Source organism: Mastigoproctus giganteus, chromosome 11, assembly GCF_048544385.1.
Source record: "Mastigoproctus giganteus isolate SK-2022 chromosome 11, ASM4854438v1, whole genome shotgun sequence".
Lineage (NCBI taxonomy): Eukaryota > Metazoa > Arthropoda > Arachnida > Uropygi > Thelyphonidae > Mastigoproctus > Mastigoproctus giganteus.
Window position 1 is genome coordinate 31751301 of NC_143585.1, and position 18599 is coordinate 31769899.

At 35.6% G+C, this 18599-nt stretch overlaps 1 protein-coding gene across 4 annotated transcripts in view; it reads right to left on the reverse strand.

Moving 5' to 3' along the window:
- Window positions 1-18599, reverse strand: part of LOC150077869 (transmembrane and coiled-coil domains protein 2-like) — a 127490-nt gene that overhangs the window by 54138 nt on the left and 54753 nt on the right. For all 4 annotated transcript variants that reach the window (XR_016547650.1, XM_090385418.1, XM_090385420.1 and 1 more), the window contains exons 9-10: window positions 6292-6532; window positions 1136-1201 (exon numbers count right to left, since the gene is read on the reverse strand). Coding sequence is in view for 3 of the 4 variants with exons in the window: in XM_090385418.1 (XP_090241544.1) it covers window positions 1136-1201; window positions 6292-6532 (307 nt within the window). In the remaining variant the exon portion in view is untranslated. The remainder of the gene's footprint in view (window positions 1-1135; window positions 1202-6291; window positions 6533-18599) is intronic.

An 18599-nucleotide genomic window follows, 5' to 3' on the forward strand; every position in this document is an offset into this window, starting at 1 on the left:
GTCAGCTGTATCCTTATCACATTACTGCTGTGCAGAAGTTTGTTTGTTTGTTATTTGGTTTTTAGGAGCATTAGCAACTAAGGCCATATTGCTCCAGGGATATGCGGTGGTCATTCCCTGACCTTTCCGCATCCTCTGTATTTGGTGGTCATGGGCTCGAATCCCAGTCTAATCAAGAAGCGTGTTCTACGCACTGCTGCTCCTGCCCACCTGGCTACGGAGGCACCTGTGCAGAAGTTGGAAATCTATTGACTTTGACAAGAGAATACACTTCTGTGGATGGTTCCAGCAATTGTTGCTTCACATCTCAGCATCCTGCAATTACATTTGTTTATTGATAAAACATGTTTCACCTGCACGGTTATATAAACTCAGAGAGCAGTAAAGTTTGGGCAGTAATGCATTGTACAATGGCTTCATATCCACAGAAGAATGATGTGATGCAGAATAACATCTACATGAATAACTGGCCACAAATTGACCATCACTAAATCCTCAACAATAACTAAAGGCCAAACAGTTCTTGCATCTTTTAAATTAATTCATTAACCATCTTAACAACATTGAATTTTGGTATGGTTATTTTAAAACAGACCTCTGCAACAAGTCATACATTGGTATGCAGTATGGAAGAGATCTAGTATTTTTATGAGGGAAGGATCCTTTAAAGGATCTATGCCCCATCAAAGTTTCTTCTCGAGGTGGCTTTCTGAAGGACAGAGTGTACTGCAATGAGCCTAAAGATGATGCTGTAATGGAAAAAAATGTTCAGTATGAAATTGAAGTTCTCGGTACTGCTATTTTATAATCGACATTGGTAAACATGTTTTTTTGGTGTTTGCAAACATACTTTGTCACACTGAACTGGACCTGGACTCAATATGGCCAGTTCCAACTTTTACTGTAATACTATGAGTCATGCTTGCCATATAATTTGTTGCATATCCCTTGGAACTACATTTGCTTTACCAGGTTGAACGACAAAGAAAATGCTCTATAATTTTAGATATTGTACGAGGCAAACTCACAAACACTAATTTTCCTTTTTGCAAAATTCTTAAGGATACTCAATTGATAGATTACATAACAAAGAACACAACCTGTACATTAAAAATAAAAATGAAAAGTAATTTACCTCATATCGATACCTTTCATCCTGGAGAGACTGATTTAAGCAGGAACATTTTTGTTGTATCTGACTCTAAATCAAAAATAGATATTCTTTAAGAGACAGCTTGCTCACTAAATTACATAAAACATGAATTACTTAAATCTATTTTATATCATTATATAAGAGTTACTCAATGATTTAAAATATACTTTTCTATAATATCATCATGAATCTGGGAAAAGGATATGGGAAGGGCTGGTAGTACTTTGACCATTCTTATTTAAGTTGGCAAAGCAATAGTAATAATTATTTCTTCTTTTAGAATAAGTTATAGAATTCATTATGCAAAAAATATTTTTGCTTAACATGAACTACTTTTTATTTTAAATTTTAGAATAATAAAAGATTATTATAACTGCTTAAGAATTTTTTACTCTATAAGTTTAATTTGCAGTCTGAAAATATTATTAAGTGAATTTGATTTTTAAAATTTTTTTTTTGGTTTTAGAAACTTTGGTGACTGCTTATGCTATACTCCGTAGCCGAGAAGGCCTCCATAGCCGAGTGGGCAGGAGCAGGAGTGCAGTAGCACACGCTCTTTGAATTAGACTGGGGTTCAAGCCCCTGACTGCTGAATACGGTCGATCTGCCAACCCGCACTGGACCAGCGTGGCAGATTATGGTCCATTTCCCTCAGCATGAATTGTTGAGGAGGCTACCACCCTGCAGTGGATTGATAATGGCTGCACTTTACTTTTTTTTTTTTATGCTATACTCAAACTTATTTTGAGTGCAAGAGAATGATAATTTTTTAAACCTAAAATTCCAACGGCATACATACTTTAAGTTAAGAAAGCAAGACTTAAGAGCTAAATTCTGAATTTTTTTTTTTTTTTTTTTTTTGTTAGTTGTTGGCGCATCGGCTTCTGTGGCCATAATGCACCTCCCAAAGTTTTTGCATTTTACTCTGATCCAAGCTCGAGGTGGGATTCAAACCTGCGACCTTTGGGTTGCCAGGCAGACACTTTACCCACCTGGCTAGCCCGGTCGATAAATCTTGAAATCTGGCAGTAATTATTCTGCAGGAATCACTTTAAAAAGCTTTGCTGCACATTTTTTTTCCCTCAGTAAAAATTTATTAAATATGTCAGTTAATGAATGCAGTCCATTACATTTCAGGCATATTAGCAAATAGCAATAATTTGACCTATGCATGAACTGAGAGCATTTCATTTCTGCACATCTTCCACACTGCCCATTCATTCCTCTAATCAGTGCACAACAACAAACATGATATCAAGTGCTTCTGCTACAATAGTAGTAGTAGTAATGGCAAATGATGCAAGAGAGCAAGCTTATAGAAAAAAAAAAAAAAAAAAAACCAGTTCACAGTTCTGACATTATATGATTGTTTTACATGAAGATAGATTAATTACTATATTTAATAACCACTCTTATACCAGGTGAAATTAATAATATAGTTTTTTATAGCCCAAACCACCACACATTTAAGGTGACGTTTCAGGCATCTTATTGACACCCATCATCAGACCATGCTGCTAACAGACTTCTGCTTTCCAATGCTACCAGTATGCATATCAGGTTCTGGTATTATCGGAAAGGAGTCTGTCAGTAGCATGGTCTGATGATGGGTATCAGTAAGATGCTTGAAACATCATCATATATGTATAGTGATTTGGGCTATAAGCTTAAACTATATTATTATTTCACGTTGATAAGAGTGGTTATTAAATATAGTAATTAATATTCATAAAAAACAGTTCACCCATCCATACCCTCCAAAAATTTGTCTAGTTCTCCCTTGAATTTATTCAACCCATCCACTTCCACAACAGATGGAAGCCTGGCTGAAGGCAAACTTCCGCACATCTATCCTACAACCATCCTTCTTCAACTTGAATTTATACTCTCTCATGTGTGTAGTCTCAGCAAGTGGAAGTACACCATTAACATTCAGCTTACTCAATCCAGTCAAGTCTTTAAATACCTCAATCAGATCTTCCCACAGGTGCCTGGTCTCAAGACATTGCAATTTGCAGAACTGAAGCCTTTCTAGGTAAGAGCACCCTTTTGTTCCCTTCACCGATCTCATTGCCCTTCTCTGCACCAGTTCCAGCAGATCTACATCCTTCCTAAAGTGAAGCCTCCAGATCTATATACAGTACTCAACATGCAGCCTCATACAATATATGGCATATGGATGGTCTGTATGATATGTATGAAAAAAGAAATAATAACTGTCAGATTTCTATTGGTCCAATTTTAATGAAATTTGGGAAGGCCTAACAATTCATTCTAAAAGAGCCAGATATAAAATTTTGTAAAAATCATTCACTGAGAGTTCAGTAAATATGTGGATGGATGGACAAATAAATATTAATTGCCAGATTTCTGTTGGTTCAATTTTAATGAAATTTGGGTTGGCATGAGAGGGCACTTTAAAAAAGCTAAATAAAAAATTTCATCAAAAGCCACCCACTGGGAGCTGAGTTATTACATTCAGAGATGAAAAGAGAAATAATAATTTCAGGATTTCCACTGGTAAGATAAAATTTGGGATAGCTAGAAAAATTTTACTAAAAGAGTGGAATATAAAATTTATGAAAATCCATTAATTAGGAGTTGAGTTATTACATGCAGATGGACTGAGAATAAATAAAGACAATAGGCACTTTACACATATATATTAATGCACCTAAAAAGCTGATAATTTATATATTTATGCATATTGTTTACCCACATTATTTTGCTTCTATACGAGGTGTAACAATAAAGATTGGTGTGATAAAAAGAAGAACACAAAGAGAAGGAGCTCAAAAAATGGTTTTATTTTAATCCAAAGTAATCACCACCTCGCTGAGTGCACTTATTACACCATTCTAAATGTTTCTGAAAAGAATCAGCAAAGGCATCCAAAGATGATGCTTAGTTTGGCAATTACATTTTTCTTTATGTCCTCAACATCCTGAAATCTCTTTCCTTTGAGGGCAGTTTTCACCTTAGAAGAGAGGAAGAAGTCCAATGATGCAAGGTCAGGAGAGTAGACTAGATGGTTGATCTGTACATGCCATGTTTTGTCAGAAATGTCTTAACAAGTATGGAATGGGTGGAGCATTGTTGTGCAACAAGAACCAGCTGCCTTTCTCTCAAAAGTGAAGCCTCACCTGGGAAATACACATCATTATCTTTAGAGCATTGTACATAGAATGCGGCATTGGCTCCCTGTCTCTCCCTTTTGTGTATAAATTCCTTGCTAATCACACCGTTTATTGAAAAAACTGATCAGCATCGTCTTGATCCCAGGCTCCTGTAAACAAAATGTTTTGGGCCTTGACGGCGATTTTGAAGTCCACTGAATGCTCTGACGCTTTGTCTCTGGGTCGTACAGAAACACCGAACATTCATCTCCAGTGACAATACAGTCGATGAAATTAGGACTGTCTTAACAAGTCTGGATGAAGCCATCACGTGATAACACTCTTCATTGCCTTTGCTTATCCATGAGGCTTGTATGGCACAAATTTTGCACAGACCTATCCCCTAAATCTTCATTCAGAATTTGACAAATCATCTCCTTATTCATATCCAACTCATCAGCCATCATTTTGAGAATCAAATAATAATATCTTGCCATAATTTCCTTAAGTTTTGCAACTCTATCCTCATTTTGAAAGGCTGATGGACGTCCACTTCTTGGGTCATTGCAAACATCCTCATATCTGTCTTTGAACAACTTATACTATTCAAACACACTGGTAAAACTTAGTGGTTCATCACCATAAACAGTTTTTGACATTTGATGTGTGTTTGTTGCTTCATTGTAAAGTCATGATATGGAATGTTAATGCTCCTAACAAAACTGGTTGTTACTTGCAACCGGTCAGTTTACTGGACAGTATCTGTAACATCATGTTGGAGAAAGTTTGAACTGCAACATATCACTTCTGTTTATTTTCAAACCTATTGAATATGACTGCAACAGCACCCACCGGTGCTGTTGCAGTCATATTCAATTGCCACACCTCATATATTATTAGGTCACCACATGGCTGCCTAGTTTCCAAAGATTGCAATTTATGGAACTCTAGTCTTTCTTACTCCTTTTGTCCTTTTGTCCCCCACCCCCAACTAATCTTGTTGCTCTGCTTGGCACCCTCTCCAAAAGATCTGTGTCCTTCCTAAATTGAGGTTTCTAAACTTGTATGCAGCATTCCAGATGTAGACTAACCATTGCCTTATACAATGGGATAATCACCTCTTTATCTGTGCTGTAAGTTCTTGTATATCACTGACAAAAACCCATGGGCTGCTCTAGCAGCACGTTTCCACTGCTCAGAGAATTTCATATCAGATTGTACAACTACTCCTAGGCAGTTGTATATCTTTTTCCATATCAACTTGAGTTTGATGCTATCCAGATGATAAGCTATTCTGAAATTACTGCTATTCAAATGAAATATTTTGCATTTACCAATATTAAACCTTAGTTGCTAATTTTCAATCAATCTGCTTAGGTTTATCTAGATATTTTTGAAGTAGCATACCCTGATTAGCATCATTAACCACTGTGCCCAAATGAACCAGTACTCAAGTACCATCTTTGAAGCAAAAGAGTGAATAATCAAAGCAACTGAGATGAGTAGTGGTTGAGGCAACTGATAGTTCAGATTCTGTCAGGAAAAAATGGTGTTTAGCAGATTGTAGGTGGAAATGGATATTGAGATTGGAACTGAGGCAACATATATTTGTGAAATAATGAGGAAGATTTTGTATGCATAGTGCTAATTGTTGTCTTCTAATGACTAGTTTGTTTTTTTTTTTGGTTTGGTTTTTTTTTTTTTTTAGGAGCATTAGCAGCTTAGGCCATATTACTCCGGGATATGCGGTGGTCATTCCCTGACCTTTCCGCATCATCCATATTTGGTGGTGACGGGCTCGAACCCCGGTCTAATCAAGAAGCGTGTGCTACGCACTGCTGCTCCTTCCCACCTGGCTACGGAGGCGCCATGACTAGTTTGTTTTCTTAAGCATAAAGACAAATGTTTGCTACACAACAGTGATAAGAAAAGTCAAGTTTGAATGTGTCTTAAGCAAGAAACACTAGCAGCTTAATTTCCATTTAAAATGAATACTTAATAAGAACATTAAATGATTTTCACCTTGAGCAAGTCAATCTCTTCAGCCATGTGTGAGCACTCTTCTTGACGTTCTCTTAATTCCTGTAGGATAGGTTCCAAGTCAACCACAAGGGGAGCTGATGCTATTGGCGTTGAGGTTTCTGGATAAGCACTTTGGGAATCAAGAGGCTGATGATGAGGGCTTGTCATGCTAGTACTTACAACCAAGTGGCTGGATCCTGATGTAATGCTTGAACTATCATCATCTGATGTATATTTGATACTAGGCCCAAGAAGATTTATCAATATGTTAAAAATGAAAATCATGAAGAATGAATAATATAACTATTACAAAAATTATGAGTTTATAATGATAAAAAAGGTACCATAAGCATGGCAAAAATCAAAATGTATAAAAATTCTTTCTGGTAACACAGTATAATCAAAGCTGGTTACCCATTACCTCTCAATAGTCCACCATGTACAAACTTATTTCTCCTTTGTTTCCTGAATATGTGCCTTGAAATTAACATTCTCATTGCATTAGTCTCAGGTCTTTATATTTGACAACTTTGGTGGATATAGTGACCAATCAATCAACATATTCAGTAATGCAGTTCTTTTCAGAAAAATATAATTGTTATGTGCTTTCTTTAACAAATTGTATAACATTAATGTTAAGCACAACTGAACTGTGGTATTTCTGAAATCCCTTTCAAAACTGAGGAATACAGAGCTATGTAAAATAACCAACAGTTATAATGTCAAGTTTTAATTTTAAAATAAAGTACATGTCTCCATTCCATTACAGAAAAAAAATCTGTTTTTCCTAACAGATATCCCTCAAGTTATTCAATTAATACATTCCTGGAAATTATTATGTAAGGTGAAATCCCATATCTGAAACCCTCCTCCAAAATGAATGTAATAAGGCTGAGTTACATTGTGCATCAGACCACCATCTTTTTTTTTTTTTTTTTTTACTTGTAGACCAACTAACTCATCATCTCTTATTTGATTTATGAACAGAAACCAACTTCAAAGTACACTAACAACTCTTTATCAGTTTACATAAACTTTTTGTCATTTACAGTTTTTGCTATTCTAAATATGATTTCACAATCTAGAAAAAAATATTACAATGTTGTTGTTTACAAAAACTCACTATGTAACTGAACTACTCATTGTATCTTTAATTAGGTGATGTAGAGGACAAAATATGAATCTACAGAAATTAGTATTAGAATGGCAAACAGTGCAAGGAAGCAAAGCTTTTATGGCATCTGCAATAAAAAATAAACAAACAATGAATAATAAATAAACATTAAAAAAATAAATAAAATATCTCCCTAGTTTTATATTTTATATACTAATTCCAAATATTACAATGTTGTTGTTTACAAAAACTCACTATGTAACTGAACTACTCATTGTATGAACTCATATATGACTCCATGGTTAGGTGGAAACTTGTTCAATAAGTTGATTACTCTGAATAAAGCCAAATTTTCTTACATCCAGTCTTATAATCATCTCTTAATCTATCTCCATGTTTGCATCATTCCAGAAAGAGAAAATAAGCTGCCAACATTAAGCTGCTCAACCCTTTCAAGCAAAAAATTGTAAGTTTAAATATGAAATTATGGAAAAAAAGGCAATGTATAAGGTTATGTAAATAGCAACAACCCAAAAATGTAGCACTAAAAGAAGCCAGTTTTTGGGTGCTAAAATTAAAAACCATAAATATGTAATTAATCCTAGAATATTTTGTCTTATAAATTTATGATAATCCTTCATTCAGAGTTAGAAATTCCCAGAATTGCTTGTGCATTGTGGCTGAACCTGTGATTGCTCTGGCTGACTCACTTATGAAAATCTGTTATTCAGAGTTGCTTACTAACTTTACCCATCTCCATGATGACCATCATGGTCAGCATTATTCAGAAAGAATGAAAAACTAGTTTTTTTATTCTTTCATATTGAAATTAATAACTTTTCTGAAAATCTGGTAAATCATTTGCCAGATTTTCAGAAATATCGCTACTATAAGTGCAGTAAATTAAAAGCTACAGTATAAAAAAAAATCTAAAGTATGTAGCAAAATATCACTGCTATAAGTTCAGAAAATTAAAAATAAAAATGTAAGTCACAATATAAAAAACAATTTTTCAATTCTTTCTGAATAATGCTGATTATGGTATCTGTCATAGATATGGATGAATTGAGTAAGTGACACACAACTCTGAATAACAGGTTTTCACAACAGTAAGTCAGCTAGAGCAATTAAATTCAGTGAGGTCAGAGATGATGCACAAGCAGCACTGATCAGTGATCACTGAGTTCAGTTTTTCTTTCTCCCTGAGTAAATAAAAATGGTTTAAACTTAGGTTGATGTTTCCAAATATGACAACAGAAGTTTTGTAGTGAATGTGCTGCATCACCTTACAACTTCACATACAAATCACAAGATTGAAAAATTGACTTCTCCATCACCAATTATCAATAAATTAATTTTGCTAATGAATAGCAATAGATAATCCCATTACTACCTAAACTTTCTTGTGCCATAAATTAATTAAAGCATTGAAAATATGCTAAATTTCAAAATTACTGTGTAGCATGTTGCTGTGTGGGAAATTTGGTAATTTAGTTATGCAAAAATCAGTTAACTTTACAATTTGTGTATAAATTTTTGAATAATTTGTGAAGAAAATATTCCAGTGTGGCTGGAAAATGGTAAGCACTTTTACGGATCTAAAGTAAAATCTTCACACTGCAAAACCAGCCATGATGTGATGATTGATAAAAAATGACCAAACTTAGTTTGATCATTTTTGATGAAACTCAATTTGGTCAAAATTAGTTTGCTCAAACTTAATTTGTTGATTTTTGGAGTTTTTCAGATTTGTCAGATGTTCCTAAAAACAGCTGTAAAATGGGCAGTGCCAAAAAATAGATTGCCACACAGGGGGATATATTCATAGGTGTTGCAATACAGGTCTGGATTAGCATTAGCATATGATGCAAGAAAGCAAGCATATAAGCTTATGCAGCATCAGCCACAAAAAAAAAAAAAAAAAAAAAAAAACCTGTTCCCATTTCACCCATCCATTGACTCCAAATGTTTGTCTAGTTCTGCCTTGAACTTATTTAAGTTGCTGACCTCCACTACAACAGATGAAAGTTTGTTCCAACTATCAACCACTCATTGGCTAAAGGCAAACTTCTACACATCTATTCTACAATTGTCTTTCCTCAATTTGAATTTAAGTCCCTTCAGATGAGTAATCTGGGAAAAAGAAAAATCCATCAGCACTGAGCTTGCTTAAACCATTCAAGGCCTTATACACCTCAATTAGATCACCTCACAGGTGCCTAGCCTCCAGATGCTGCAATTTTCAAAACTTAAGACTTTCTTGGTAACAGCAACTCTTTGTTCCATTCACCAATCTTATTGACCTTCTCTGTGCCCGTTTCAGCAGCTCTACATTCTTCCTAAAATGAAGCCTCCAGACCTGTATGCAGTACTCAAAGTGTGGCCTGACCACTGGCTTATACAAAAAGAGAATCACTTCCTTATCCCTGCTAGCAAAATTCCTATATATCATTGACAAGACACCATGAGCTACTCTTGCCGCCTGTCTGCACTGCTCAAAAAACTTCATATCTGACTGCACAATTACCCCCAGGTCCTTTTCATTCTCCACTACCCTGAGTGTAGTACCACCAAGTTGGTACATTACTCTGGAGTTTCTACTACTCATATGCAGTACTTGAAATTTGCCAATGTTAAACTTCAGTTGCCACCCCTCAACCCATCTGCTCAACTTTTCCAGATCCTGTTGCAGTAGTGTACTATCATTACTGTCATTAACAACCCTGAAAACCTTTGTATCGTCTGCAAACTTAGATATTAACCCTGCTATTACTTCATCAATGTTATTGATAAATACAGAAAACAACAATAGGCCCAACACTGAACCTTAGGGGGACTCCACTAATAACATTAGTCCACGAAGAGCAGTGTCCATTGATTACTACTCTGTTTGTTCCCACTCAACCCATTGCAGCAACTTGCCCTTAATGCCATTCTGCTCTAATTTGTACAATAGTCTTCCATGTGCAACAGTATCAATGTATATGATATCAAAATTATTTTTTTGAATCCAGTTCATTTGTGACCACATCATAGTATCCAATCAAATTTGTCAGACAGAACATCCCCTTAAAAAACCCATGCTGTGTCTGAACTATAACTGCAGTCTTGTCTAGATGATTCTGCATCGCTTCTTTAACCAGTGACTCCATTATTTTCCCTGGAACAGAAGTTAAACTAACAGGTCTGTAATTACTCATGTCACCCTTTGATCTCCCTTTGTGAATTGGGGATACATTTGCACATCTCCAGTCCATGGGGACTTCCCCTAAGTCAAGGGAAGCTTTCATAATCATGGTTAAGGGTTTACTGACCTCCTTTTATATAACTGGATAGATCCCATCCACCCCAGGTGCCTTTCTTATGTTCAATTTCAACAATTTCTCCTCCACTTTGCTCTCAGTTATTACAAAATCATTTAGCTCCCTGCCAGAGGTTGCTAAGCTTCTGGCCTTCACTTCTCTACAGACTTCTTCATGTGTGAATGTATATGCAAAATATTCATTCAGTTTGTCAGCTACCTCAGCAGGTTTATCAATGATCGATCCGTCGATGTTAAGTGGACCAATCTGATTCATCCTCTTCCTTCTAGAGGTTACATAAGTAAAGAAGTCCTTACTGTGTTTCTTTCCATCCTTTGCCAAAGATTTCTCGTAATCTGCCTTTGCTTTCCTAATGTGCTTTGTGACTTGATTACAGACTATCTTATATTTACCATAGGCATCTTTGTCTCCTGATAATTTATATGCATCCCATGCATTTTTCTTCTCTGCCACGAGTCTCATTGCCAGACCTGGGAATATATTCCCAGGTCTGGCAATCCAATCTGGTAAGTTCGAATTCATTTTAATACACTGACTACTGCTTTCGTCTTTGCAAGTGTTTATAGTGCTATCACTTTTCTGCTTAAGTGCATAAGGCACAGAAAATGCCATATGGTGGAAGAAGCCAAATACGGAGGGGCCTCTATTATCAGGACCAAATATCCTCCAGTCCAGAATAAATCAATCAATAAATAAATATCTGTTACTTCGGAATCAAAGAGGTCAAGAATAGATGATTTTAGTTCTGGAGTAAATCAGTATACCCCTGTCTTGACACAAGTTACTATTTGCTAAAGGAATTCATTTCACTTCAGTTCAAAATGGTTTAGATGTTTGGAGGAAACATCAATACTAACATTTGTACATGTTGAAAATCAACATGTACAAATATTAGTATCTTTGGAAACCAAAGATACTAATGTTTTTACACTTTCTTGAATAATAAGTATTAATGAATAACTGCTTTTATATTTCCAATATTTATGCACACTTCTGATGCAATATCATGCACTATAATTTGTCTATTTTTCAAAATCAGCTAACCATGATGAATGTTCACATCTGTGATAGCTATTGATGCAAACAAACGTATGATAAGTTAACAACTTCTTTGTGGCATTTAGGAAACTTGTTGCACCAATCATACACACTCATACCTGACGACCTCTTCCCCATATGGTGCCTTTAATCTGTGGAGAAAATCAGCTAATTTCACTTTCCCTTTTAACAGAAATTTTGTGATATGTGTTGCTCTACTTAGAATGACAGAGTTTGATGCCATTTTGTACTGCTTCTAACATGCATGCACAGAGGACAGAACTATGTGTCCATAGATATATAAAGATATCTATATATATCTGCTGAAATATGTTTCACTTTATATATACAATCAAACTTCCCTATAACGAATTCAATAAATCTAGTGAGAAAATTTGGTATAGAGAAATTTCATTATACGGAGAATATCTTTTTTATTAGAAATTGTTATCTAATTAGAAAATGAAAATGAACTTACATTTATTTTTAATGTATTTTATTTCAAAAACATACTTATTTAAATTACGTTTACACAACTTTCGCAGGTAAGTATTACAAATGAAAAAAAATCTGTAATTTTCATTTGCACAGTACAATTAAAAAATTGTCTGATTCTCAAAGAAACCTCACATTTATTCAGAGCATTAAAAACATTATCAGGAACATTTTCACAAAACTGGAGACCCAGAAGAACCATTTTAAAAGCACAAATCATTTCTTCAAGAGTTGGCTTTTCTATGGGTTGTTCTGATGCATCGTCAGTGTCATCGTTAATTTCTTCGTGATCACGGTCGTGTCCAATACTGTTCAACAGTATTTATTCTTCATGTGGATGTTCTATTGTAGCCAGATCTTGATCTACATTAACATAATCATCCAGTGATATATGATTTTCGACAATTCTAACAATGTCCAAAAGTTTTTCAATTGTGAAAGCGGCAGTTCATCTCGTTCGTCCGGTTGTCATTCGACTTCTGTATTCAATGCAAATCCTGCTTTCGAAAATCAATTTTGAAAAGTGTATTCACTGGCCATTTTTCTAAACTTCTGACAGTTCAGAGATGCAATCTCTAAGGTTTATTGTAACTTCCAAGTTTATTTTCTTGTAATGCATTGATAACCTTCATTAATATTTGATATTGATGATTTAAAATTTTTAATAATGCCTTGGTCCATTTGGCTGGAGTTTTGATGTTATGTTTGGTAGTAAAAACAACAACTTTTAAGTTTGGCAGAAATACTGGTAGGATGTGCCAGACAGTTGTCAGTAATCAACATGATTTTTCTTTTTTCTTTTGTTATATGCTTGTCTAGTTTTAATATCCATTCTTCAAAAATATTACTTGTATTTTTGAATTAAAAAAAGCATTATCCAAGGTTTTTTTTATTAAAGGTGTAAGTGAAGAAGATTACATCTTGGGTTTTTTGGTTTTCCGATGACTAAGAGTCTTAATTTTTCACTTCCTGTCATAGTGGCTCCAACTAGTACAATGATTCTTTCTTTTCTTTCTGCCAAAACATTTATCCTTCGTAAAAGTAAGAAAAAAGCATTTAAAGAATAAACCCATTTCTTCAGCATTAAAAACATCCTTAGATTCATATTCTTCCAATCTTCTTTAAGGTATTGTTCCTCCAACTGTTGCAATCTTCTTCACTTACATCAACACTTTCTCCACAAGTAACCTTTTCCACAATTCTGTGGTGCTTCTTAAATCTATCTGCTCGCATTAAATTCTGTATGTCCAAGAGTCTGTACAAATTTCGGAGCTTTGCTTCATTATTGGAACTGATAATATTATATTCTTTTCATGTATTATTTGCACCCATTTTAGAACAGCTTTATTAACATCTTCGTATACACACAACTTAAGAATTCCCTTCTTGTCGGCTCCTCTTTCTTCAATTGCATTTAAAATTGATTCTTTATTTTTTAAAATCATAGATAGACTGCTTGCAGGTATGCTAATATTTCTCTGCAATATCTTTTTTATCAAAACCCTGGTCAATATCATGAAGAATCTTGACTTTATCATTAATATTTAAACTTTCTCTTCGACATTGTTTTTGCAATGGTAAAAATTACTCAGCTGCGGCAGGCTGTAGCTCACTGCCAATACATACACCGTGTAGCCACTGCTAACTTTGCTGCACTGGTCATATAGTGAATTGTTAGTACCACCTACTCATGATGTTCGCTTGTTAATTCAACAGTATCACATGACCTTTCCTATCAATCACTTTGAAGAAATATGTGACTTTGTGAATTCCTTTATTCTGCTTTCATTCATATAGGCATGAAAGAAAATTTATTAGCATTAGCATTAGTAGAGGCATATGATGCAAGAAAGCAAGCTTATGCAGCATCAGCCAAAAAAAAAAAAAAAAACCCACTCCCATTTCACCCCTCCATTCGTTCCAAATACCTATCCAGCTCAGCCTTAAATTTATTTAGGTTATCAACTTCCACAACAAAAGATGGAAGTCTGTTCCACCAACCAACTACCCGCTGGCTAAAGGCGAAATTCCGCACATCTATCCTATAACTCTTTCCTCAATTTGAATTTATGCCCTCTTTATTCAATGCTGATGGGATTCTTAAGAGGAAGAATTCCATCAGCACTGAATGTTATTGTTAATGTATAAATGTATGCTGTTTGTTACTTTTCAGAAAAAAAAAAAAAAAAGCATACAGCCTAAGTGATTGATGACAAATCATTCTAAAAGAACAAAATTTTAAAAAGTTCACGAAAACCATCCACCAGGAGTCCAGTTAGATGAAAACTATCATATAATGATTGACAGGAAGGTCATATGGTACAACTGAGGGAGAAGCGAATGTCATTCAGTAGGTGTTACTAAAAACAGACGGCCGAACCATTCTATGTACTGTGTTGCCGCTGCAGCATACTTAAGCTTCCCCTGCAGTGAATTTCATTTTCACCTTAGCCAACATCAATTTACAAATCTACCCTATTTATTGCAAAGTTTATCACCACTTTTAAGAAACCTCATTTGGTTTTATCCCTGTAACAAAAATGAAACAAAGACCCTCCTAAGGGTGTCAATGGCCATAAGTGTTCACTAAAAAGATGGTTAATTCCAGATGCTAATGAGCAATTTCAGAATAAAGGAGGCCGTATTATATTTGAGTGGCTGATTAGCAGTAAATGCTTGAAAATCTTTAAAAATGCTTTTGCTAATTTTTTTAAAAATTCGTTATAGACTAACACTTTGCTATATGGGATTAATTTTACATGTAATTTTGTTTCAAGGTGCAATGTTTTGTGAAAAAATTCGTAATGTAGAAAAATTCGTTAAATAGAAGTTCATAATAGAAAAGTTCCACGGTATATATAAAGTGGAAAAATAAAAAAAAATATATATATAGTAAGCACCAAGCCAAAACCATGAATGGGCAAATTTGGCACTTTTTATCTAAATGCATTCTTGAGGTTGTTCCTTGGTCAACTACACCCTGCCAAAGACTCATATGTGTATTTCAAGGCCAAGTGGTTGAAAATGTTACATGCATTTTTACTTATCTATAAAAAAAAAAAGAAAAAAAAAAAAGCACTTCTCACCATGCAGATTCACGAATGTGACACTTTCATTAGTTTGGCATGATAAATAATGACAGAGCAATTTGCAAAAGTACCACTTTCGTGCTTTTGGCATCTATAGTAGGGGTGGGGGAGGCACTCGTGCATGCTGTTACATCTATGGTTTTGTTTATCTGCTTACTAATCATTATTACTGTTTAGTTGTCATTTGTAACATCTCAATTTTGCAGTCAAAAGTAAAATTTGGAATAATGAGTACAAGAACATGAAAAATTCTTGCAACATGTTCCTCACTTCAAACGGAATCTGATTTGGAAGATGAAGACTGCGATCCCTTGAATGACTTTGAAGTTTCAGACAACAATAAAAATTATGTATCCTCCAATGACGATAATGAATCATCACTTATGGCTTCAATGTGCATGTACTTTTTAAAAATTATCTCCGGTTTAAAAATTGTTAGACACATTTTTTTAACCAGGTCATTCAGAAATTGAGTGTGACTCAATGCACTTAAAGTTGAAAGAAAAGCCAAGTATGTACCCATGTATGTCCCTGAGGAATAGGCACAAATAATTAGAAGCATAAGATTTCTTTTTTTTTTTTTTTTTTATGTAAACACCAAACACGAGAGGTATTAGAACCTATAGTACTTAGTACCGTGCTTGGGTTGGAGGTTGAGAAGACAAAAGAAGATATTTGTTGACATTGGACTTGAACTTCTGTAGACTGTAATTTTCAGAAAATACGTAGGAAGGAAGGTTGTTCCAGAAAACGGCAGTTGAATGAATAAACAAGGAAGATGAAAAGTTGGTTCTGTGAGTTTGAAGTTGGACAGTAAATGGATGTTGGCTAGTGGCGACACATGTTCGGACTGTTTTGAAAGAGAGTGGGGATTATAGAAGCCAATTCAGAGGAACAGTGCCCATGGAAGTATCTGTAGAAGAGGCATGCAGCAGAAACAGTACGTCTATGAGCCAGCGAGTGGAGAGACTCTGTTAGAGATGAATCATTAATTAACCTAACTGCCCTCTTCTGAATGGAATCAAGAAGCCTGAGAGAGGTTTTGGGAGCACCACCCCCAGATGTGGGAACAATATTCCATGGCAAGGCAGATTTGCGATTTATACAGAGTGAGCAGCTGCTTGGAAGAAAAGTAACGCCGAGAGTGAAAGAGAAAACCAAGTTTTTTAGATGCAGAGAAAGCAATATTTGTAATGTGCTTGTTGTGCCAAGAGAGATTAGAAGTCAGGGTAATCCCCAAAAGAGATATACCATTTTGCCTAGAAATCGGAGTGTCACTAAAGATAAGCATAGGAGCAGAAGAATCCTTTTTGCGAGATATAAGACAAGACTGAGTTTTAGAAGGGTTGAAATCAACTAAGTTGTCTTTGCCCCACTGGACAATTACCTGCAGATTGGCATTTAAGGAATTGGTAGCAGATTTTCGAGAAGTTGAAGCTGATTGAGCAGGACAAGGTTTCTCAAAATGGAAAATGGAATGCAATGTGCTATCATTGGCAAAACTATGGATAGGATTTCCAGTCAATGGAAGAAGGTCATTAATATACAAGAGGAAAAGAGTGGGGGGAAAAACTGAACCTTGGGGGACACCGGCATTAGTGGAGAATTTAGAAGACAGAGAGCCATCTACCATCACCCTCAGTGAGCAATCAGAGAGAAAACTGGATAACCAATTACTAAAAACAGTTGGCAAACCATAAGATGGAAGCTTAGAAGACCTTTATGCCAAACACAATCGAAAGCCTTTGAGATGTCAAGAGCAACTACTTGTGTTTCACCAAACCTTTCCATTGAATTAGTCCATAAATAGGTAACATAAGCCAGAATATCACCAGTGGATCGACACTGACGAAATCCGTCTGATCAACAATTGCCATACTGGCGATTGTTGATCAGACGGAAGGTTTCTGGGTAGTTTAAGAGTTGGCGGTTAATTGATTTCTCCATTACTTTAGAAAGAATAGAAGTAATTGCAATGGGACGATAATTGGATGGGAGGGATTTGTCACCCCTTTTTAGGAACTGGCTGGATATGAGCAAATTTCCAAGCAGAAGGAAAAACACCTTTGGAATAAGAAAGTGAAAAAAAGCAGCAAAGAATAGGAGCAAGTTCAGGAGCACAGGTTTTGAAAACAAGTGGAGAAATACCATCGGGACCTGGATCTTTCTTAGCATCAAGATTCGTCCAAATCTATCTGACATCCTTTTGACGGAAGACCACAGGAGGCATTGAATGGAGCGTGTTGGGAATGGTGGGAGGTGTTTTACCAAGATCATTAATACATGAGCTGGAAGAAAAATGGGATGCTAGCAGGTCAGCTTTATCCTTGGCTGAAGTGACAACAGAACCATCTGGTTTGGACAGAGGTGGGAGCAGAGATGGGCAAAAGTTGCAGGCAGTAGCTTTGGCAAGAGACCAGAATGCTCAGCTACCATTAGGGCAAGGAGCAAGTTTTCTTCTCTTAGCCTGTTCGAACTCTAGTTTGGCTTGATTAATAACTGCTTTACAATTGTTGCGAGCTTTGGTGTAGGCAGAAAATGAAACTGAAGAATTAGAAACAAGCCAATTACGATATGCAATGTTCTTCTCTTGAACAGCCTTAGCACATTTATTGGAAAACCTAGGTTTAGATAAAGGACGAGATTTTAAAGTGGAGTGTGGGATAAAGGATTCCATTCCTGCAAGAATAATTTCACTGACATGATCCGAGCAAAAGTTGACATCAGAAATTTTGAGATAGTAATCCGACCAAGGAAAAGAAGAAAAGAAATCTCGCAGGTCATCCCATTTTGTATTCTTGTAATGCCAAACAACACGAGGTTGGAAATAGCCATGGGATAAAAGGTTCCATTGGAGAAGAGACAATCACCAAGTTGTGATCTGAAGTGCCTAAAGGACCTCTCACTTTGACCGTGTACTTAGAAGGGTTGTTTGTGAGAAAAAAATCAAGCATGTTGGCTGTATGATTAGGATTGTCCGGTATTCTTGTAGGTAAATGAACAATCTGTGCAAGGTCATTAGTAATTGTAAAAGCCTCAGCATCTCAACTAGCCGGGTCTGTGTGACTAGAAAACAGAAGCCAGCTAGAGTTGTGAACATTAAAATCACCAAGGAATATTACCTCACTGTTAAGAAAGTTGGACTGGAGAAAGTCAAGTTGCAAAGAGAGGAAGTCAAAGAGCTCCAAGTGATTAGTGGAGTTGGGAGAACAGTAGAGACAACAAATGAATTTGACACAATGAGGTAAA